This window comes from Paramormyrops kingsleyae, chromosome 21, assembly GCF_048594095.1.
Source record: "Paramormyrops kingsleyae isolate MSU_618 chromosome 21, PKINGS_0.4, whole genome shotgun sequence".
NCBI classification, from domain to species: domain Eukaryota; kingdom Metazoa; phylum Chordata; class Actinopteri; order Osteoglossiformes; family Mormyridae; genus Paramormyrops; species Paramormyrops kingsleyae.
The window spans coordinates 115,343-139,755 of record NC_132817.1 but is presented as its reverse complement, the minus strand read 5'-3'; the positions used below and the strand labels follow the sequence as shown (position 1 = coordinate 139,755).

General features: G+C 42.2%; 1 protein-coding gene and 2 pseudogenes across 1 annotated transcript; 1 reads left to right on the top strand and 2 right to left on the bottom strand.

Moving 5' to 3' along the window:
• Positions 1–9,821: 9,821 nt before the first annotated feature.
• On the top strand, positions 9,822–13,991 carry LOC140581430 (G2/M phase-specific E3 ubiquitin-protein ligase-like). Its single transcript, XM_072703997.1, has 9 exons — positions 9,822–9,982; positions 10,197–10,268; positions 10,380–10,585; positions 10,993–11,092; positions 11,172–11,325; positions 11,475–11,572; positions 11,701–11,845; positions 12,228–12,348; positions 13,103–13,991. The coding sequence occupies exons 1-9, from the start codon at positions 9,822–9,824 to the stop codon at positions 13,429–13,431; spliced, it is 1,386 nt and encodes a 461-aa protein (XP_072560098.1). The 3' UTR covers positions 13,432–13,991.
• A 6,936-nt stretch (positions 13,992–20,927) lies between these two features.
• Positions 20,928–21,011, bottom strand: LOC140581548 (U2 spliceosomal RNA; annotated as a pseudogene).
• A 502-nt stretch (positions 21,012–21,513) lies between these two features.
• Positions 21,514–21,727, bottom strand: LOC140581553 (U2 spliceosomal RNA; annotated as a pseudogene).
• Between the last annotated feature and the right edge of the window lie 2,686 nt (positions 21,728–24,413).

The following is a 24,413-nucleotide window of genomic DNA, read 5'->3' as shown; positions in this document are numbered from 1 at the left end:
GCACAAACACAAACACATTAAAACATATAATAAAAACTGCACATAAAATTGGCAATATCATCAAGGGCATTAAAAACAACCTTTTCCTACTAAGGCAAAAATGTTCAGGAATCATCAATATAAAGGCTGAAATTGTCCCATATTATATAAATGAAGCCAATACAAAAAGACATTAATAAAACATTTTAAAATAGTATTAAACAAAATATCTGCAGAACTATTCTCCATAAAATAAGCACCGAAAGACAATAAAAACAAACAACACATTTACATAACGTTAAAACCTTATTAAATACATATGGCCATTTATACAATTAAAATGTCACCTCAAATGCAAGCTCTTCAAAAGTTAAAACCATAAAAGAGGAACACACTAGTAGACCTCAAACCTCAAGACACAAGGGTAGGGTTTAAACAGGGTTATCCACCATCCTTATACAACACACATAAAATCAGTGACTTCAGGGGGGTATTCCAGAAAGCAGGTTATGTGACATACCCGGGTAAGTTTAAGGGTAAGTTAGTGGATAACCTCATCTTTCTGTTCCAAAAACGGAGGTTACCTTTCTGGGTATGTACGTAACCATAGCAGCTTACTCTCTGAAGATAACCTGCTACGGAGCAGGTTATGTTCCAGGGTCAGTTTGTTGCAGAAGGTTACTGAACATGGCGTGCCCTTTTGATTACGATCCTGTGAACTTGGAGGCACAAATTATACAAGGTTTTTTTCGCCGGGAGAGAGTTATAAGACCGCGTATTGATGTCTTTTCATTTCCTAATGATTATTTGAAAAAACGTTATCAGTTTTCAAAAGAATCGTTAATTTACTTAACATCTCTTGAAACCGCATATTGCAAATGTCACAAACCCAAACCGCGGGTCTGCGCTTAGCACAGAAAACATTCTGTACATAGCACTTCGGTTTTTTGCGTCAGGGCATTTTTTGTACAATATGGGCGACGCAGAGCATGTGGGAAAGGCAACTGTGTGTAGAGCCGTTCGCACAGTATGTCTGGTACTTAACGCTTCTTACACACGTTTGTACAGTTCCCTGTCCATAAAGCTCTGCGTGTTATTAAAGAGGAATTCCACAGAGTGGTAGGTTTGTCCTTTGTAGTAAAATCTATGATGCATATTTAATATGTAGTCATGCTATTTATATCTATACATGTATTCATCCTGCACACACACACACTTGATACTTCCATATATGACTTTCTATTTCAGGGTTTCCAAATGTAATTTGGAATAAATGTAATACATGTATAGTGACAATAAAAGGCATTCATTCATTCATAATTGGGTGCATTGATGACACCTACATTCCTATTAAAGCTCCTTCAATAAATGAGGGAGACTATATATGTTAATAGGAAATCTATTCATAGTATCAATGTGCAGGTAACTTGATTTTGTATCCTTAATTTTTTGCCTTGTTAAAATCATCAAACTCATTACTTTTTTCCACTAACTATAGGTAATCATTACAGGACAGTAGCCTACAATGCTGGTTACCACTGGTTGCCCTCAGATGGGGTGAGGGGAGGTGGTGGTGGGCCCCTGCCAGTTAGACGGGCTTCAGCCTTTTTTCTATTAGCTACATGACAGAAAGAATATACTAAATCGTGTTTAATAAATAGTTCGGTGATCGTGTAATCAAATATTACCTTTGTGCGGAATGTTTTTGTGTTTCATTTTGACTTGGCTCAAAGTTCTTCTGGCTCCAGAAGGATTACACCTTATTAAATAAGAAACCATATATTCCTCGTCGATACACATTGTTATTTTAACCTAGAGAAATGAATCGCAGGAAAAGTAAATGCTTTCATAGTGATTTAACAGTCAAAAGGATGCGGAAGGGGTACGTGTTTAATTATTTTGCATTATAATAAAAGGGGAGGCGATGTCAAATTTGCAATTTAATACACACGCATTTACTCTGTCCGTTATTTTTTGCCAAGCCAACTCTCTTTCTTTAGCCGATACAGCCGTATTGCTTTTATTCATTATTATTGGCTTGAATTCCTCATATGCGTGCATTAAAACGTCCAACTCCGCCTCTGTGAAGTATGCCGCTCTCTTTTTTTCACTTTGATTTTCCATTTTGACTCGTGAAATCGGCGATCTATTGAAAACGTCTTTATGTATGCACGGTGCACGCGCATTAACTCTGGGTAACCAATAGGAGGTTGATTGAACTTACTCTTCTCAGGTGTTTTGGAACCGACATACTCATGGTATGCGGGTTTGGGGTATATCAACCCAGAGGTTAAGATTTACCAAATGGTAAGTTAACCAAGCTTTCTGGAATACCCCCCAGGCATAAAAAACAGGTTAATCACAAAAACAAAGCACACCAAACAGGTTAAAATGTTAATAAACAATGTTCATATTAATAAATAAGTGCTAAAAGTGATCAACCAGAATCGTGCTTAGTAAATTTTGTACATGCAGTTAAATTAACATATTTCAAATACTACACACGCACAAAAAACAAAGCACACTTGCCTAAAACCCAAAGTGCCTTCTGTGTACTTCAGGAAAGTGCGTCATGTCCACCCTGTAGAATGGAGCATCACCACCTAAACAACACGGGGCTAAAGCCAGAAGAGGCCCTTCCACCTCTCCTTGGCCTCGTGGTAGCCCCGCTGGATGACGTCAGTCTCCATCCTGAAACCCAAGTCGGCCCGGATTTTACGGAATACCCCTTGTGCCTCCAGATGAACCCCTCTACGGATGAGCGCGGTCCTGGCATTCCACAGCTCTCGCTTGGTAATGCTGACCAGCAGCCACATCCAGGGGCCGAAAGGGTTATGGAGGTTGGGGTCCCACCCCTTCAACACCTTGTCGTAGGTCAGACCGGGCTGCGGGTCCACACGTCCACACAGGCCCGCTACCAACCCCCAAACTCTCTGTGCATGCCCAGCATGGCCCGAGTATCCCTATGACCAAGCAAAGCCCTGTAAAGCGCTCTATGCTTGGTCAGGGCCTCTGTCTTGACACCTGCCGGAAGAGACTTACTCCACTTAATAGCATGGTGATAATGGGTCGGCAGCGTCTCCGCCTTGGGTCCGGCGTTGGACCACAACGTCAACAGACGTCTCATGGGCAGGGCCAGCCACAAGTGAACAAAATACTGGTGGGGGTGTTCTAGGGGAGCCACCAGACGTGCACAGATCTGGGAGAAGAACAGGCAGTCAAGCTTGAGAGGGAAGTCAGGAACGTCCCTCCCCCCACTGTCCTTTCCAAGGTACATCACTTCCCTCCTCACATACTCATACCTGCCGCCCCAAACAAGGTTAAACACATCCTTAGTTAGGCCTCTCCGCATGAAGCGGGGCATGGGGAACACATGGGCGAGGTAGAGGAGGGTGGGAAGGATATCAACCTTCAAGGCGAGAACCTTACCCTGGAAGGACAGGGACCTGGCCTTCCACATCCCCATCTTCCGCCTGGCGATCGTCAAACGCTCTTCCCAGTTTACCCGGGCAGCACCTTTCGAAAGAAAGTTAACCCCCAACACCTTGAGAGGGCCGTCGCAGAGAGTAAGCCCCCCCGGGATATCCTCTCTCGCCTTCCAGCTGCCAAAGTACTTGACCACCGACTTGCTAAGGTTAAGTGCAGCCCTGGAGGCCTTCCCGAACGCCTGCACCAAGCCCAGGGCGTGACCGAGCGCATGGTCCGAGCACACAAACAGAGTGGTATCGTCTGCGTACTGGGCCAGCTTAACCGTCAGGCCCCCACTCCCTGGCAGGATCAGGCCGTCGATACCTGGATGGGCACGGATGGTGCTCGCCAGAGGCTCTATATACAGAGCGTAGAGGAGGGGGGAGAGAGGGCAACCCTGCCTCACTCCACTTGACTGGGGAACCCAATCACTAAGGGAACCATTAATCGACACATGGCTACCAACCTCAGTATAAAGCGCATGAACCCATCCCAAGAACTTAGGCCCAAAACCTAGCCTGCTCAATACCCCAAACAGGAAGCAGTGGTCCATTCGGTCAAACGCCTTCTCCTGGTCCAAGCTAACGAGTGCCAGAGGGACATTCCTGTCCTCAGCCCAGGCGATCGCGTCCCGAATTAAATGTAAATTCCAAGTCGCAGATCGACCCGGGACCCCGCAAGTCTGGTCACTATGGACCAGGTGGGTCATGGCCTTTTTTAGGTGCTCAGTTAGGGTCTTTGCTATGATCTTTGCATCTACACAAAGCATTGTCAGGGGTCTCCAGTTGCCAAGTTCGGCACGATCGCCCTTCTTGTACAACAAAGACAAGACCCCTGACCGCATGCTCTTGGTGAGCATGCCCTGACGCTGCACGTCCTCAGCCACCTCTAGCAGCTCCGGCCCGAGGACTTCCCAAAACGTGGAGTAGAATTCCACGGGGAGTCCATCGAGACCAGGAACTTTGCGCCAGTTCATTTTGCCTAGCACCTCGGTCAGCTCGGCTAGAGTGAAGGGGGCATCTAAGCTGTCCCTAACCTCACTGGGAAGACTAGGTTTGAGTTTGGATAAAAACTGCTCCCCTAGCTCAGGATCGGTCTCCCTTTTCTTAAAAAGGTCACCATAAAAACATTTAGTAACCTCCAGCATCCGGGCCGAATCGGAGACCAGGTTGCCTCCTTGGACCCGGAGGGCAGTGAAGCACTTCTCCTCACGGGCCTGTTTCACCTTATTAAAGAAGAAGGCTGTACATTTTTCGTTCTCCTCCCTTTCCAAAGCCCTGGCCCAAAACAAGGAGGCCGCAGCCGATTGCTCGTGCAGGCCCCTCAGCTTAGCTTTGGCTGCCTGCACCTCCTCAGAGTTAAAAGCCCCTCCGTTGTTGTGGCGGGCATACTCCCTCTGCAGCCTGGTCTCTAACCGTTGGATTTCATAAAGCCTTTTGGCTTTACGCTGGCCGCAATAGTGGATAGCTAGAGCTCGAGCCCTCTCTTTTACGCTCTCCCACCATGCGGCCGTGGAGACGTAGGCTGCCTTACAGCCCCGCCACAGTAAAATGATCCAGGAAGAGAGACCTAAAGTCTCTCTCTTCTAAGATCTCCACGTTCAGCTTCCAATAGTCCCTCCCGAAGGTAGGGGCGTCAATGGAAACTGTGGCCTCGACCGATGTATGGTCCGAGTACCACCGTGGAGACCTCAAAACCTTCCTAAAAACAACAGAGGGCGAAGCTAAAATATAATCAATACGGCTGCTGGCCCCACGACTATTGTGCCAGGTATGGCCTGGATCTGTGGGGTTGCACGTTTTAAAACCATCAGAGAGGTTGAGGCTGCGGATCAAATTCCTAAAGTGTTTAGTGCTGACATCCCCTTTCCCTTCTAAAAAAGTATTGAAGTCCCCTCCTAAAATTATGTTTCTATTAGTGACACAAAACTGGGCCAGCTCTTCAAAAAGCGCGGTGCGGGACGAGGCCTCCACTGGAGCGTAAACGCACATCGCCCGGATGTGCTGACCTCTCCAGGTGGCGTCCACTCCCAAAACCCTTCCCTGCACTACAGTGAAGGTACTCACATTCTCAAAGGCCTGGTCACCAAAAAGGATGCCTACGCCTGAAGAGTGGACACCCCCAACGCTCCAGCAGGACTTACCCCTCTTCCATGCTTGTGAGAAAAGAGCCACGTCCCGCTGGTCCCTGAGGTGGACTTCCTGCAGGAAACAGAGATTGAAAGGGGAGGATGTCAGTTCATCAAAGACCGCAGCCCTTTTGACTGGGTTCCTCAACCCTCTGGCATTAACAGTAAAAAATTTTAAATCAGCCATGGGGGGATTAAAAGAAGAATAAAACAATAAGAAATTAAAACCATAAAAAATTAAAAACTATAAAACAAGCTATTAAGACCCCTGTTCCCCCTCCCCACTCATGCCCAGAATTTTCCCCAGCATTGAGTCCTCCAGGTAGGCCTGGTCATTCGGTGAAACCTCCAGGCCCGAAAAAGTAATGTCCTCCTGGGGAAGGGCTGGGGACAACATTGACAGATTCCAACTTATGTCTTCCGTTTTGGGGGTGGGGGGCGATATGACCTATACAGGGGCCTCAGCTGGGGGCGCCGCCTCCTTGGGGGTACCTGTTGACTCCTCTGCTTCCTTCCTCGTCTTTTTGGTTTTGTCCTTGAGGTCACCCTTCTTCTTCCTTTTGGTGACCCCGGCCTGGGCCTGCGGGGACTGCCCAGCCTGAGCCCGGGACCCCTCAGCCCCCAACGGAGTCTTCACTGGGGACCTGGCCGCTTCTTCCTGGGCCCCTGCTGACATCTCCTGAGGCCCCCCTGGCTTTGGGGCAGGGAACAGTTCCCGATCCAGCACTTGCCTCACCTGCCCACCACCCGCCAGAACACCCGCATAGGAGCGCTGGGGGCAGACACGGGCCAGGTGCTCCTCACTGCTGCAGTGGCGACAACGTTGGGGGCCCTCCCTTACAGTCCTTGGCCATGTGCCCGGGCTCAAGGCAGTTACGGCACTTAAGGTCCGGGCAGTCCTCCGCCTTGTGTCCGTAGCCCTGGCACGACCGGCAGAAGGTAGGCTGTCCAGTGTAGAACAGGTACCCCCTGTTGGGCCCGATGGAAAAGTAGGCTGGGGGATGAAGATATCCCCCCTTTCCATCCGGCCGCAGTCGCACCTGGAACTGGCGGTGCCCATTCCACACACCCAGCTCGTCCCGGACGTCTCTGGGTCCTGGTAAGACCTCAACATATTTAGTGAGGAAACGGCAGACGGCCTCCGCAGACACGTAAGGGTTGAACACATGCACCGTTACCACCCGCTTGTCCGTAAACCACAAGGGCTCGACAGAGTCAGGGTTCCCGCTGCCGCTCGTCTATAGAGTTAATTTAGTGCCAAAAGTATCAATCAAAATTTTGAAAACCGCAAGCAAATCATTAAATATCAGAATGAAAATTTGTATTCCAAATATCAAAAAAGTCAAATAAAATCATTTTATCCTTCTTCTTCTCTAATTTGTTTTGCTTTTGGAATGTTTTTCTTTGCTTTTGGAATTTTTTTTTTTGCTTTTGGAATATTTTTCTTTGCTTTTGGATTTTTTTTTTGCTTTTGACTTTTGGCACTGTTTTAACGGGTGGGCGGGCCTTGGCAGCTTTACACGTCTATTGGTCAGCTGGAATTTGCACTGAACACGCCTATAACCATCTGAGCACGCCCACTACATGATGCCTCAGAACATAGCAACATGGCGGGAAGCTCCGGAGCTCATTTACAGCAGGTAACGCTGTCATGGAATTGCATCTTTGCAGTTCTATAATGGTGTGCTTTTATTAGGAATCGGTGTATGCAACACATATTTCGCGTTCATAAAATGTCACCAGCCCATCCAGTTCAGTAACTTTCGCTATTCCACCAACGTGCTGGCCCTTGCCAGATTATGATAGCTACTTAAATTAGCTGACAGACAACATTAGGCCTATAGAGCCCTAACGGTACACACAATTCACGGTTCGGTACAAACTTTTGAGTTTGGGTTTTGGGTTCACCGTTCGGTGCAATTTCGGTACAGCAGGGAATTTATTTTAAAATTATTATTAAAACTGCAAAAAGACACCATTGGGAACAGTTGTAAAACAAAGGCAATGCGTCGGCCTGTATAAAATGTAAGAAAAAATAAAACGTCAAAAATACAACAGTCATAATGAACTGACACCCGTACTCTGTACTGCAGAGTATATTTACATGTCTGTAGCGACAAACACCTCTATATTGTATTATATGTTGTCTCAAAGTTAATATGTCGGATGTGTTTTCAGCAACATATCCCAGTTCAGTTCGGTATAACAGAACTTTGGTCTTTCATTGGTCTTTCTCTCCAGTGCTGCGTCCTTTACTGAAAAACCGAAATGTTCCCAAACTGCCAGTAATTGCTGACTGTAACATTGGCCATAACCAAGTCACAGCTACAATTAGCATGTTTTTTATATTGAACATCCATTTGTGAATTTAGATTCCACTACTGTCGATAAATGTATTCATTAATTTTCATGTACTGTATGTACTGAACCAAAAATCATACGACGAATATGTGTACCGTTACAGTCCTACAGTCAAGTTAATTTACTAGCTATGTTCGAGCCAATGACGTCATAGTTCTGTTGTTTTAGCTAAATAGTTAGCTTTTAATGATAGCTGTCCTTCATGTTCCCATCAATTAAAATCGTTTTGTACTCCTGCTCCACAGAGAGAGAGCGCAAATAATGTCATTGCAGCAGCCCAGGGACTTATATCATTAGTTAATCAAAGATTTGCTCAGGATCGGGATGGACAGGTTCAGCAGGAGAGTCCACAGCTTTCAACCCCCACAGTTAACCAGGAAATGGCCAGGTTTGCGCTTAACACCAATGTCATAAATTGTAATGGTAATGTTTAAACTACACTATGGATTAGGTTTACTGTAGGTATCGAGAATGACTGGAATTCACATAAAGGCATATACGAGTTCCAGCTGTGCAGTCACAGGCCACCATGCCCTAGATGATAAAATGCATTTGTACATGCCTCTCTGCAAATATAGACAGGTATATAATTTTTATTTTAGGTGTTTCCCAGGGCTCTACCAGAAGTGTGTTGGGACCAAGCGACGAATGCCTACTATCAGAATGTCAAAGGCAGTGAAATTATGGAAACCGTTCAATTTCCAGTTATTCCTGCTTCCAAAGCAGACAGACCTGACACCATCTCCGACTGAAGAGCTGCAATATATGCAAGCAGGCCTTGGCAAAAGGTCTTTCAATATGTCTGAAGACATGACTCATGTGGAGGTAAAATACAGAAAAACGTGTTTCAAGGGGGTAAAATGTGCAGATGGAGAATAAATGAAATTTGGATAATTTATGTGCCAGACAATGTTTCCAGTGAATAAAGACACATGCAGGTATGCCATTTCCATGCTTAATAACATGCAGTAATCATTCATAGGCTACACTGTAACTTCTGTATGGTTAATGTCACTGCCCCAGTATATATCAGAGCTTGTTGGAAAGAGTATAAAATGCACTTGATTTAGGTTCAATATTTCTTTGAGGCATGACCTTCTACATGTAACGTTAGTGGCATTATGTGTGAACAATCTAGCTTCTGTGTAACAATTCTTTTGAGGCCTCATAGTCCAATATAGAAAGGCTGTCCCAGCTGTGCCATATCTTATTGTAAACTGGTAACAAGTATTACTGACTGGGCACAACTTCTCCAAATCCACAATGTATCAGTTATTTCTAGAATTTACTTTAAGATGGTGCTAAAAATGTTTCTTGTGCAGTTCTCAACTTTAGTTAAGACAAAATTCCCAAAAATGGACACACTGTCTGGAGGATGGATGCTGTACAAAGCATTAGGTATTTTTTGTTTCTGAGCCTGATGCCCAAATTCAGGTATGGAAAGAGTGTGTCATTTTACCAGAATTATTTTTCACAGGAGGAAATGGTAGGCGGAAATTAATAATGATTCCTCCAGATTCCGACGGCTACATTGGATCTATTATAAGACGTGCTACTGGAGGAGGAAAGACAACCTTATATATAGTACCTTTACAGCAAGAGTTAGATGTCACTCCACTCCCTTGTGATGCAAAGGAGTTTGCACTGATGCCCAAGGAGAAGTGTGAGAACTGTCACATGATGATGCCCTTGCAGATCCTTACTCTCCATGTGGGGGGTTGCAAAAAGAGTTACAGTCACAGCTCTTCTGAGGAAGAACATGTAAACTCAGGAAATCAACAGGAAGTCTACATTGATGATGATGATGAGGTAAGATATATACTGTGGTGTGCACTAGTTTAAAAGAATCCCATTTACTATGTAAAAGTTTAGCAAATTGTGATGCATGACAGATGACGTGATTAAAACTATATTATGCTTCTTCTGCTTTCAGGAAGTACAGATTTTGGAGACTACACTAGGCAAAGTAGAAACAGAGTGCCCAATATGCCACTTGGCATTCCCTGCAGATGAAGTTGAATTTCATGCAAGTTTCTGTGGAGAAAGGTGACTCAGATTAAAATTAGCTTCCATAATGTCATATTGAAATTATTTGGGAAAATCCCCTATCAGACATAAATCTACTCAATAAGTCTAGATTACCTGTTGAACTACAATTTTCTTGTACTTTAAGTACAACACTAAGAACTGTAACATCTCCTTGTGAATGTTGTGCATCCAATAGCTGACCTTATGTACATTTTTAAACCATTTTTTACAGCCTGATAAATAGACCAGCCTGTAGCCCCAAACCCAGCCAAGATCTTGTCAATAGTAGCCATCCTGTGAAAAGGTAAATTCTTCTCTTTTAAGTACGTTTATACACTGTCATCACAGGTAAATGCTACATGCATACTTCTGCGCTGTATTAATTTGCAATTGTTGTGTCCTACTCATTTCACAGTGAGGAAGATTTTCTTCAGTGGCTGTCTTGTCAAGTTGACACCTCCAGGGAGTTCCACCTCTGTATTTCAAGGGCCAATATGTTTCAGCGTGGCCTGAAACTTTGGCAACGTCAAAAGAATGCAACACCTGATAGTCAACTGAAAATCACATTTCTTGGTGAGGCTGGTGTTGACTCCAGTGCGCTCAGGAAGGAATTTCTGACAGGTAAAACAAAGGCACAAAAACACAAGTTCCGAAGACTTGTACAGGTAGCTATTCTAGGGCATTGTCTCTCCACCCATAGGTCGCGACCCAGATTTGGGTCATGGCAAGTTCTGATTGGGTCACAAGCCAGAGTTGGAAAATTACGTTAACATTAACACAAAAATGTTACAATGGTTTATTTAACATTGGAAACAATCACATGTTTTCAATTGTCAAATTCTAGTAGGTGTGATGTTGAATTTGAGAGATCTGCCTAGTTTTACTACTTTAGTGTATAGGGTTGTGATTGAGCTGCCATGTTAAAATTTGGGTCACAGTGCCAAATAGGTTGAGAAGCACTGTTCTAGGGTGAACATTCAGTGAAACAGATAAAGCATAATAAAGGTTGTCCTTATTTTTCTCCATAGAGATGATGGCAGGCATAGAGCAGTACCTCTTTGAGGGTGAGGAGGGCAAAGGAAAGGCTCCTAAATATTCCCTGAATGATCTGGATAATGGTCATTTTAGGTTTGTATAATGTGCAATACATTTTTTATGAAAAGTTGTATTCACATTTTAATTCATTTTTATTGTGTTTCACATCTAGGGCAGCTGGCCAAATATTTGCAGTGAGCCTTGCTCAAGGTGGACCTGCTCCTAAGTTTCTTCAGGAATGGTGTTTCACCTTTATAGTTACTGGAGAGCTTAACGTTTCAAAAGATAATATATATGATCCAGAATTCTCTCAAATAGTTACTGAGGTTAGTGTGTAGAAAAGGGTTTAATAATTAATTCAATAGTCATTTCTTTTTCCTTATACTTTAAACTGGATTACATAGTGCACTTAATTGTTACAAATAAATTTTAAAGGTTCTTTGTTGTTATTTAACTTATTCTGAGTGAATTTTAGGTAGAGGAAGCCTCTGACTTGGCAGACCTTACTGAGTCCATAGTGAACTGTGGGTACACTGGACAAGTCACTTCACAACACAAGGAAAGCATAATACGGTAGGCTCTCAGTTTGATTACAGGATTTTAATTTATATAAAACAGGCCCACTTGATAGTATTGTACATTAAAACTGAACAGTTATCAAATTTAAATATATTGGGTTTTATTTTGTCCCCAAATTTCAGGGCCATTCTGCTCCATGCCACTATGCGCAAGACTCCAATGCTCAGGGATATTTGTGAAGGTCTGAAGCTGTATAATCTCCTTGAGGTCCTTCAGAGAAACCCATCTGCCTGTAAAGGTCTATTTCTCCCTGAGAAAGAAGCAATGGTATGTGAATACCCCATGTATTATGGATTAAGTTTGTTTTTCTAGTACAGTTGTTTTTTGATAATGTATGTAACTACAAACAAGCTAATCTGTGTATTCCACTTGCATGTACTTGCATTACTTAAAAAAAAAAAAAAAAGCACTTTTCCAACAGAGTATTAGATCGATGGTATTCATAGCCTTGGTTTTTATTGAGCTAGTATCGGGAAAAATTCATTGTGGAGTCTTAAAGCACTTATGTAAGTCGCTCTGGCTAAGGGCGTCTGCCAAATGATGTAAATGTAAATGTAAATGTATACTGGACCTGCATTCCCCTGCTTTGTTTAATCAAATTTGTTGACATTTGATTATAGCTTTGAACCTTTTGCTATTTTTGTTCTAGCCGGATTCAGACTTCCTTATGTTGTGCCTCAAGCCAGAAATGAGCCCGAAGGGAAGTGTTAAAGAGATTCGGGAAATGCAAATCCTAAATTTCTTTCAAGACTTCCTGCAAGAATTAGAAGGTTTGTCTAAATGTCGGTGAAGTTACAGCAGCAGAGCAGTAATTCTTACACTGCCGTTTCTAAACATGGTTATATTTTTATACACAGTGTTGGTTACCTTCATACAAGGAGTATCTTGGTTAAGGTTAGTCTTAGATATGAATTAGGTTTCATTGTGAGGACTTACAATTGAAAAGTTAGAATATGAATGCACAAAACTAAGTCAAGATATTGGTCACATGTACACAAGGTATAGTGAGATGCAGCTCACTAAGCAGCCCATGCTGTGCAATTTAAAAGACAAAAACATACACACAAAATAGCAAAAACATAAGTCAGAAAGAAAAAACCCATTACGTGAGTATAGCAAGAGTGGTTGAAAGGTAGTCATGGCTGATTTCGATGCTCCTTCCCTCTTTGGACAGGCACAGTTGCTGCTAGAGTAATGCAGCTAGGTGCACATTATCAAAGAAATATTCCACATAACCGGGATCTCAGTCACACACTGCTGAGTGTAGGATTTTGCCACACATCTGTTTCACCTTAATCTAATGACCAAGGCCTTCACAAGTTAAAGATCCGCCTGTTAGAAGAAAAATACAAATATTTTGCAAGATTGTACCGTGTATCTTCTAACAGTATATATTACCTGTATTGATACACACAGGCATCATCCACTGAGCTCTGCAGTCTGGGCCTAAAATAGAAGCAAATAGGTTTATGTTTACTGCCAAGTAGTAGTAGTATGTACTAATACTATTTTTTTTATTTTAAGATGAGAGTCCTGAAAACCTGCAAACCAAGAACCTCAATGCAAGTGGGTTGCTGGAGCAAAAACCTTTGTCTGTACCACACATTATGCAGTGGCTCACTGGACAAGCCCACAAGCCCCTTCTCCTCTCAGAGAGAGAAGAATTCAAGATTACAGTCTATTTTGATCACAGCTGCCTAGAGCGCATGCCTGGGCATAGAGTGTGCTATCCTGTTGTTAGTGCTTGTACCAAAACAATCACTTTTCCAACTGAACATCTAAGAAGTTATGATGCCTTTAAAGATCTATTAAATGAGGCTTTTCTTTGTGGTGGGGAATTCAGCAGGCTATAAAATGTGAATCACTGTTTAAAACCCTGTCTTAGCAGGTGGCCAGCCCAGTTTGTTGGTGTTTTCTCTGCATTCATTTAATCTGGTTTGCTAACTGATGTGCAGAATCAATGTCCTCTGGAAGAAGGGATTTTCGGGTAACCAGCTATAGGGAAAAATTTAAAATTCTTAACCAAACGTATCTTACTGCTACGTACGTGGTACCTTAGTTAGCTGCTTAATGGAGGCTAGAAAACTTAAGTTTGAACTTAAATGAAGTGTCCTTAATTGAATTTTCATCAGAGCAGTTTCTGCTTTATAGCCTTTGTGTTCTTTTATTTGCATAAAGCTTTCTATATCCTGAAAACCTGCAAACAGAACCTCAATGCAAATTTATGTCCAGATGTACTATATACAATGCTATTAAATGTTTTCCCATTGCAAACCTGAGTCAATTGGAGAGCTTGTATGTAGAGATCATGCCCAAATGAAGATGACTCTCTTGTGGGGTTGATGACAGTCTGCAGCACTGCCAGGTTTTGATGTGACAGCGGACATCCAATTTCTGGAACCAACACACCCAAGTCACCAGTGTCATCATGGAGGTCTTCAGGGGTGAAGCTGAAGTCTGTCAGTCCCTGCATTGGGTATAAAATATATTTATCTAACTTGGTAAGAACGCACAGCCTGGTCCATATATATACAGTACTCATATCTTACCATAAATCAAATGCAGAGAATTAGATAAATCAGTACAAAAAATCCTGGAAAATATTAGCATGTTTTGGGACATGTCTTTATCTGGCGATTTACTCTGGTCTACTCGAAACACGTTACTTCCAATAAAAAAAAAAAGTTTTTTTTTTATGTTATACAAAAGCAAAGGTTCAGTATACTGTGTATAGTCATTTTTTTCACAATGTTCAAATATGATCAATAATCAAAGCTACCTCTGGCTCTAACACTGGATTCTGTCTCTGCAGCATTCCAATATGCCACAGTTGATCTGGAGTCAAGTTATTTTCAGTCCGAATGGGATGGCTGTTCCAGCATTCCAAAAATCGCTGAAGGTCGGATTGTAGGCGTGGAATGAACACATAGTGAACCAGGAAGAGATGGAGCTCACTAGACAGGTCTAACATTCTGTCTTCTTCCAAGCTGTGAAGGGTGTTGTAGTAGTGACATGTCACTGTGCACCAAACATCCCTCCACAAGCGCTCAATTCTACATAAAGGGAAATGATCACTGTTACTTTTAAAATTAAAAAACTTTTTAACAGAATTATAGGCACTACATGAAAATGACATGACTTTGAATAAGAGTTTTTAAAAAGTAAATTAAGGGTACATTTCATGGCACCAGGCATACATGGACAATATTTTCAATGTAGGTTAATTATGAAATAATTATGAAATCGAAAATCTGATAAAAACCTTTGATTATGGACACTCTTGCCTGCAATAAAACTTCCACGTCCAGTTCCTCGCACCTCAAACATGCACCTTGCTATACTGACATTTTCAACTCCATGATTTCCTCTAACTCTGATAAGTAAAACAACATACTTTGAATTAATGCTTGTAATGCAGTATAAACACACCCAAACTAAATAAAAGGTTGGGCCTTACCTTGAGGGCCATCCCCACTTTCTAACTCCTTCCAAGAAAAAATGCAGTGCAGTTGAAGCCTTATTATTTGTGGCAGCATCGAGGTATGTAATCTAGGCATTACATAAAAAACAACCTTTCAGAGAAGTCTCAGATCTTTGCTGTGATACTTCATCTGCATGTAAAATGTTGGGGATTCCCAATACTGTACAAGAATAACTTAAAGCAATGCGGAAGAATATCAGAATTACAAGATTACATGAAATACATTTATAATACCTTTCTTGAGAATCCATCAACACCCCCAAAGATTACAATGTTGAACCTAAAAAGTCATTGGTGATAAAAATTAAGACACAGAAGTATTTCAGTAATTGAAAGAGACTGAAAAAATGAATAAAGATGTCTTACCGAATCAGTTTATGGTTGGTGTCAATATGTAGCAGTGACAGAGGAGCTGGAACTGAGTATGTTCTGCGGGCAATGCAACGAAGCTGAATCATTCTAGAAACAATTCCTGCTCCATCAATCTGGTGCATGGCTGATTTTATTCTTTTCCACTTCACACGGTGACCCATTGATTGAAGATGTCCTTTTACAAGCCTGTAGCCAGCATTGGGCATCCGTGATTTAAAAAATCTTACATGTTCTTTAAGCATTTCGTCAGAGATCTCAGAATATGATTCTGTAACTGAAAGATTGTGCTCCTTCATTCGCCGGATGAGAGTTCTCCTGGAGATGCCATGAAGTGCTGCCACACTTCTCATTGGCAGTGATGTATGCAGAAGACTTAAGAGGGTTTCATGTTCCATTTCCAATCTAGGACGTCCAATATTTCCATACTGCATGACTACTGCATCTGAGCGTGGGTGAAAACCACTTGTCAGAGCATTGTGCCTGGTAACAAGATCAGCAAAGTCCTGAAGACCATTAATGATCTCCCTTGGAATGTCCAGGTGTTCTGACGCCCCTTGTATTAGCAGGACTTCTTGTGAGCACACAAACTGCAAGTGCTCGTAGTCTACTGGCTCTCTATTTATAACTGCACTCAGCCTGCTCCGAAGTCTTTCCAAGACCTGATATAAGACGGCTGGCTATAAAGCAATTGTAGGACATTTTAGCTGTGTACGACATAATTAAAAACACTTAATTGGGGTCACACTAGACGATCATTTATGACTCAGGATGAAATGCAGTATTATATTTGTAAACGTGTAATTTCCACAGTAACAATAAGTACAGTCCCTATGTTAAGCACAAACCATTAACATAAGTCAACAACAGGAGTAGGCCTACTACGGTAAAAATTGTCCCCTATATACGTCATACCTCACTGGAGGTAGGAGTAATTGTACTCCACCAAATTAATTGTTTACATATGCAACTACAAATTTTACCCTGACCTATAATTTAAGGCTCTGTCATTATTGTGACATTTAAAAGTAACCATGCTCACATAACAAACATACTTACAATCTTTGACTTAAATATAAAGAATAATACTGCAGTCCTGAATTATTTATTTGGTAAAATTCTAAAATCAGAATCAGTAATTCACCAGGGAAATCAATAAGAATCATAACTATACCGCGAAAACTAACTGAAAGATAACCATATAATACAAGTCTATCCTATCTTTTAATAAAGTTGGAAGGCAGTCTGATAATCTGACTAGGGTCAGCGGCATGGGTGTCGTTAGGTCTGATCACTCGACATTTTATGAACACGAAATATGTGTTGCATACACAGATTCCTAATCGGACTGCAAAGATGCAATTCCATGACAGCGTTACCTGCTGTAAATGAGCTCCGGAGCTTCCCGCCATGTTGCTATGTTCTGAGGCATCATGTAGTGGGCGTGCTCAGATGGTTATAGGCGTGTTCAGTGCAAATTCCAGCTGACCAATAGACGTGTAAAGCTGCCAAGGCCCGCCCACCCGTTAAAACAGTGCCAAAAGTCAAAAGCAAAAAAAAAATCCAAAAGCAAAAAAAAAATCCAAAAGCAAAGAAAAATATTCCAAAAGCAAAAAAAAAAATTCCAAAAGCAAAGAAAAACATTCCAAAAGCAAAGAAAAACATTCCAAAAGCAAAACAAATTAGAGAAGAAGAAGGATAAAATTATTTTATTTGACTTTTTTGATATGTGGAACACAAATTTTCGTTCTGATACTTAATGATTTGCTTGCGGTTTTCAAAATTTTGATTGATACTTTTGGCACTAAATTAACTCCATACTCGTCACTCTCGTCATTGACGAAAACGGAACCCATGGTGACGAAGAAAAACGGCATCAAATAGTCACTCTGGCGAATTCAATTTTCAAATGACGAATTTTGAATTTTTGAAAAGTCGAATTTCATTTTTTCCCAATTTTCAACCGTAGCACCCGTAGCGCCTAATCAAAACTTTCCCGGCTACCCGGACACACGATCGTCGATCATCCATATCAAATGAGCATGGGCCGTTCTAAAAGTAGCAAATGTTTTCGATCGGTGTGGGGACATTCTAAAACGCTTAATGTGGTTTAATGTACCAAAATAGCGACCAATAATCACCAAATTTCGCACACACACATCTGGTCATAAAGACTTTCACCTGACAAAAAAATCAAAACCGAAATACAAGGAATATGGACTTTATTTTACGTTAAGCGTTTTCCCCTCCATTGATGCCCATTATAAGGAAAATGCTTAATGTAACTTAAAGTACCAAGACAGCCACCAAAAATCACTATATTTCTCACACATATATCTGGTCATAAACACTTTCACCTGACAAGAAATCTAAACCGAAATGCTAAGAATAAGGACTTTATACTACGTTAAGCGTTTTCCCCTCCATTGACGCCCATTATAAGGAAAAGGCTTAATGTAAAATAAAGTCCATATTCCTTGTATTTCGGTTTAGATTTTTTGTCAGGTGAAAGTGTTTATGACCAGATATGTGTGTGAGAAATTTGGTGATTTTTGGTGGCTGTCTTGGTACTTTAAGTTACATTAAGCCTTTTCCTTATAATGGGCGTCAATGGAGGGGAAAACGCTTAACGTAAAATAAAGTCCATATTCCTTGTATTTCGGTTTAGATTTTTTGTCAGGTGAAAGTCTTTATGACCAGATGTGTGTGTGCGAAATTTGGTGATTATTGGTCGCTATAAGAACATAAGAACATAAGAAATTTACAAACGAGAGGAGGCCATTCGGCCCATCAAGCTCGTTTGGGGAGAACTTAGCTAATAGCTCAGAGTTGTTAAAATCTTATCTAGCTCTGATTTAAAGGAACCCATGGTTTTAGCTTCCACTACAATAGCAGGAAGACTATTCCATACTCTGACTACACGCTGTGTAAAGAAGTGCTTCCTCAAATTTGTTTTAAAATGTTCTCCCGCTAATTTCCACTTATGGCCACGAGTTCTAGTATTTAGACTAATATTGAAATAGTCATTTGGCTGAACGGCATCCAGACCCGTTAGAATCTTACTATTTTGGTACATTAAACCACATTAAGCGTTTTCACATTAAGCGTTTTAGAATGTCCCTCTCAAAGGTACTATGAAACACCGGGAAAGTATTAGCCTACCTTATATATATAGTAATTAGAACATTATTTCCGAAATGCATACTATACATCATGTTTTCAGCACGCAAATGTTTACACAGTATTCACGATTCTCCCAACCTTATCAAGTAGACTCGTGACTCGCCCATGCCGTTAGTTGACCAATCACAGTGTGATTGTCAGAAGAGATGTATATTCAGTGAGTTTTATTATTAATTTATTAAGAAGCGGCGAGAGAGTGACTAAAAAAACGGATGCTGAAAAAAAAGTGAAGAATTTGATTAGTAGAAGCAAAAATACAAAGAAAAGTGAAGAATTGAAATCAAACTCCAGGGGGAACCCTGCAAAGTACATATTCAACAGCGGGTGGTCGGACTTGCTCCGCTCCAGCACCCTCCGGTATGCCTCCTCAGAGGCCAAGGTAACATCTAGAAACCTCTGGGCATGGTTCCTCTGGACGCAGATCAGGTCCTCCAGCTTAACCCCTTGGGGTCGGCGGTCCCGCTGGCGAGATTTGACAGAAGTTTCGCAAAACCGTTTAAAAAACTCCGCGAGTTATTGTCATATACACATTTTAAAAATACTCTCAGAAACCTTGGACGGTCTACTTTTCAAATATATATAGGTAGAAACTAAATATATTTTTACAGCTTCGTGATACGAATTGAAAGAACAAGAGTGAGTGACTTAAGCGTCTGCGTCTCGAAGCGGCTCTGATCGCCCACCCACTTGCAAATCGCGCTATTCGCATGATAATAACATGATAATCCGACAGTTAGTATTGGGTAAAGAAATATGTGAATACGCCCATTTTGACCGAAATAAACAAGAGCACATGTCTGGGTAGTGTTTACACTGATCGGCTACAATATAGCAAACGGATACGTCTCTGCCGCTGAAGCTTTGCGCCAGTGTTGCCACTTTCAGCAGCGAAGCTCATAACTGCGTTCATGGCTCAGTGGGCTAAGCCTGTGTGCCTGCAATCACGTGGTCGCCGATTCAAACGCAGCATATTCAGAACGTGAATAGCGATCTTCCGCTGAGAGCGGTCCTAAACGCTCGCGATACAAATAAAACAAAGAAAGGTGACAAGATTTCCTTTTTTGCCTATTTAACCTAATTTTAAAAACTTTAATACTTCTGACAATGGAAGTTTTGAAAAGAAGACAGATAACGGATTTAGTCAGTGTTTTTTTCATGATTTTACATAATGATTTCAGCGAGATATAAACTGAAATACACGAGAAAGATACGCGGTCGACGTTGCCCTCGTCCCCAGAGCGTTAATAATAGTCACTGCATCATATTTATCGCTTTCTATATTTATATAGTAACAGTTGTTCATTTTTCATTCCATCTACCAATAAACTGTGAAAGGGATTTTATTGTTGCTACTTTTCTTGCGTTTCAAACTGCCTTTCCAAAGTGATGGGTGTGGGGTGCAGTGACATTCCAGACTGATGGGCCATTGACAGCATGCAAACTACTACAGGTGTGAGGACACCTATCTCATCAATATTCATTTTGAAGGCCACTGACTTTGAGAAAAAGAGTGTCACTCTAAAGTACTAACACTTTAGTAATCAAACTACATAAAATTTCAGAATGTCACTTTCACCTATGTGTAGCCAACCCCTGTGTCTATAAGTTTCAGAGCTCAAAAGTCTTACCTAGAAATGTCTATAATGTGATTTTTTACAATTTCTCAGCATGTCTGAAAATAGGTTTTTGAAAAGTATATGTTTAAAGTAGATTTTAACAAAAAAATAGAATAATAACATTCTAAGAGGTCTCAGATTATTGGTGCTGAGTTTGTGCTAAATAAAAGCAAATGTAACACTTTGGGATAAATGTTTTTTAGATAGGTGAAATATTTTTAAATGTCAGGCCCCAGGGGGTTAAGGCCCAGCATACCAAAGACAACCTCCCGGATGAAAAAGACCCTGTCATGAAACTGGGCCTCTCCATCCAGGTTCCTCCAACGGAACCGGGTCATATTAAGCAGGCCGCCACCTACCACCGGACCCGGTCCCGAGGAGGGGGTCGTCCCGGCCACTGGGGCCGTTTCTGCCGTCCTGGGAGCCGTAGCTGCCATCCTCCAGCCAGGGTGCTCCGGCATCAGCCGTCTCACTCGGAGTGGAGCAAGGCGCAGTGTTCCAGAGGTCCTTCCGCCGGAGTCCAAGACGAGCTGAGCTAAAAACTAGACTAAAAAACAAAATAATAAAAGTGAATAAAAACAAACAAAGGCTGAAAAACACTAAAACAGGATACCGAGGTTCACCCCGTGGCAGCGGCGGTCAGGCCACCTGCTGGGCACGCATTAGGATCCCCTTGGTATCCTCTAAACTAAAAAAACGCGACGGGTAAAACGGCTAAGAAAAACGCCAAAAGAGATAAGAACAGATACTACACTTGATCTTAGCCAAAAGGCCGAGAAGCGATACCCACAAATTGCGCCCTGCCGGGCGCCGGCATGCGGGATGCCGACGGAGCTGGCGCGGCTCAGCCCTCACCAGCCCCTCTGGCAGGTGTCGCCCGGCGAGTCCACGCGTGAAAGATTTATACGGGATGAAGAGAGACCCGAGTCGATATGGGGCCGCCGCTTAGCCGGTCGCCGGGCCTCCGTGACGCCCCTGCTCGGAGTAGAATGCCCAGGGGCATCGCAGCCGCCGGCCTTGGGGCCCCGACTCCTCCCTGTCCTCTCAAAAAACAGCAATCATTTTAACGAACATGAGGGAAAATTCAAAAGGCAAAGATGACGTCATGCCTTACCTCAGCACAGCTGTGCACCGCACAAACAGCGTGTCACCTTCCTTTAACAAAAAAAAAAAACCGGCGGGAAACGGGGGCCACGCACAGACAGGGCCCCCCCCTCACAGCACTCAGTCTATTAGTCACTCAATCACTCAGTCAGTCAGTCCTGCTTTTCAACAACAGGGGGCAGTAGAGGTGCACCATTCCCGGAAGCACTGCAATACCGGGTCGATGCGTGGAGCGGACGGAGCAAGCCCCACTTCCGGCTCCCTGTTCCAAAAATACGTTTAATATGTGGTCCCCTCCATGGGGGACGTATCAGATATTAAACTGATAAGAACAGATTTTTTTTCCCAATACTTTATTTAACAGTTCTGCACAAACACAAACACATTAAAACATATAATAAAAACTGCACATAAAATTGCCACTATCAACAAGGGAATTAAAAACAACCTTTTCCTACTAATACTAATACGCGAGAGCTGTGCGTAATCCAACATGGCAGCGTCCTACTAAAAAAAAACAAACAAAACTTACTTCGATAGCCAACTTAACCAAGCCAAAATATTAATAATAGTATTTATAGTACTTTATCGGATAAATAAGTTCACTCATTTACATCCTGGACGAAGAAACCTTGGAAGATTTACAGGATTATGTGGACGAGTGTTACGAACGACTCATCATGAAGAAGAACCAAGCGACTCCGATCACGAAGAGAACCCGCTCGGACTGTACTTCAAACAGCCCCTCAAGCAGCCCTTCATCGCCGGATAAGGAATACGGAGATATCCTAGAGTCCATTAATAACAAACTTTCCAGTTTTGACGCCCGACTGGCACTTGTAGAAATCCTACACAAGGAATTTCAAGCATTAAGGGAATCTCTGGAGTACAGTCAACAACAGGTTGAATCGCTAGCATCTGAAAACAAGATTCTCAGAGACTCCGTAACATCCCTCACGGAAGGTATGGCGAAACTCTCCACAGAAAATAAGCACATGAAAGAGTCCCTGCTTGATATTCAAGCAAGAAGTATGCTGGACAATTTAGTGTTCGCCGGAATTCCGGAGCGCGCAGAGGAAGACGCAGAAGCTACCATCAGAAATGCAACAAGAACTTAAACTTCCTCGGGACACCGTCAACAACATCACGTTTCATCGGGTCCACCGCATAGGAGGGGTGAGGAAAGAAGCTCAGCGTCCAAGACCTATCGTGGCCAAGTTTGAACATTTCAAACAAAAGTAGCTGGTGAAAAGCCGAGGCAGGGAGCTCAGAGGAACGGACTTCAGCATCAACGACCAATTTCCCAAAGAAATCCTGGATCGTCGCAGAATCCTGTTCCAGCTCAGGAAAAAATTAATTGCGGAGGGAGCCCGAGCTGTCATCGCAGTAGACAGACTGTATGTTAATGGACATCTATTTCACGACCAGAACACCACTGCTTGGCTCTACTGAAACCACTTCCGACTAAGGTAACACGCAATTAACAAACTAACTTTAAAGTTTGGCAGTTAATGCAGGTTTTTAGCGCACGCCGCACACTAGACGGCTTTGTCTAAGGACTATTAAGGCTGGGTCACTTTATATCCCTTACTGTTCCTCAACCCCCTTGTTTAATGTCTCACTACAGTCCCAGTTGTTGTTGGTGTTGTTGTTGTTATTGTTATGGCCATCATTGTCACTTTGGTTGTTATGGTAATTGTTGCATATCGATATTGACGCTCAAAAATGTTTTATCTGGAAGCAGTCTACTAGATACTATACACCCACACCTACACGTAGGTAGTCACACACTCGCATGCATACACGCACCCCCTCATCTTAACATTACACATGTATGCATTCATACACTCACATATACACATGCCCACTCAAGCTCAGACAGATCTCCTCACCATAATAGCACACATGGAGACAATCACACATTGACATTTGCACACACACTAATCCTGACACATTCACACTCATACACACACAGTCATTCACATACACACACAACCGTCCATTTTAACATTAGATTGCACTCAGGGGGTCTAAGTTAGGACAGCATGAACTCATTACGCTTTGTCACTTGGAACGTGCGTGGTATTGGCTCATTTTCTGAGACATAAAATCGTAGAATATCTAACAACATTACAGGCAGACATTGTCCTACTGCAGGAAACTCACTTAGCCAAAACAGGACATTGTACATTAAATTCACCAGAATTTCCACACATATACTTAGCTAGTTATAATTCAAAGCAAAGAGGTGTAGCAATTTTAATCAACAAAAGAATATGTTTCAACTGTAAAGACACTATCGCAGACCCAGAAGGTAGATTCATAATTATTAAAATTTCAGCATATAACAAAGAGATATGTATTGCCAATATATACGGTCCAAATAGTGATGACTCCTCCTTCTTCCACCACCTTTTTGCTGCAATATCATCACACTCAGACACAGAACTTATACTGGGAGGGGACTTCAACTTAGTACTTAATCCAGAATCTGACAGACGTAGTACAGCAGCTAGTTACCGTACTTGCCAGTCATCTGAAACAGTAAAACAATATATGAATGATTTCGGCCTATGCGATGTCTGGCGTACTTTTCACACCACGCTCAAAGAATACACGTTTTTCTCACCAGTCCATCATTCTTACTCCCGGATAGACTTTTTTCTTACCAGCAATACAGTTCTGAAAGATATATGTGACACACAAATTCACCCTATAACAATCAGTGACCATGCACCTGTCACTATGACGGTCACTGTAAAAGTTAGTGCACCACCTTTTAAACGGTGGAGACTAAATACATCATTACTAACGGACTCAGAGTTTCTAGAAGTTATTAAAAAAGATTGGACAACATTTATTGAAACAAATGACCTGCCAGGTATCTCTGCGGGCATTCTCTGGGAGACAGCAAAGGCTGTAATACGAGGCAGAATAATTTCATATTCAGTACATAAAAAGAAGAAAGAAAAAGCACTCGAAACAGAACTAGAACAGAAAATTAAAACTTTGAAATCAGCACATGTTGCCTCCCAAGAAAAACACCTTCTCAATGACCAGAGAAAAAATAAAATTAAATTGC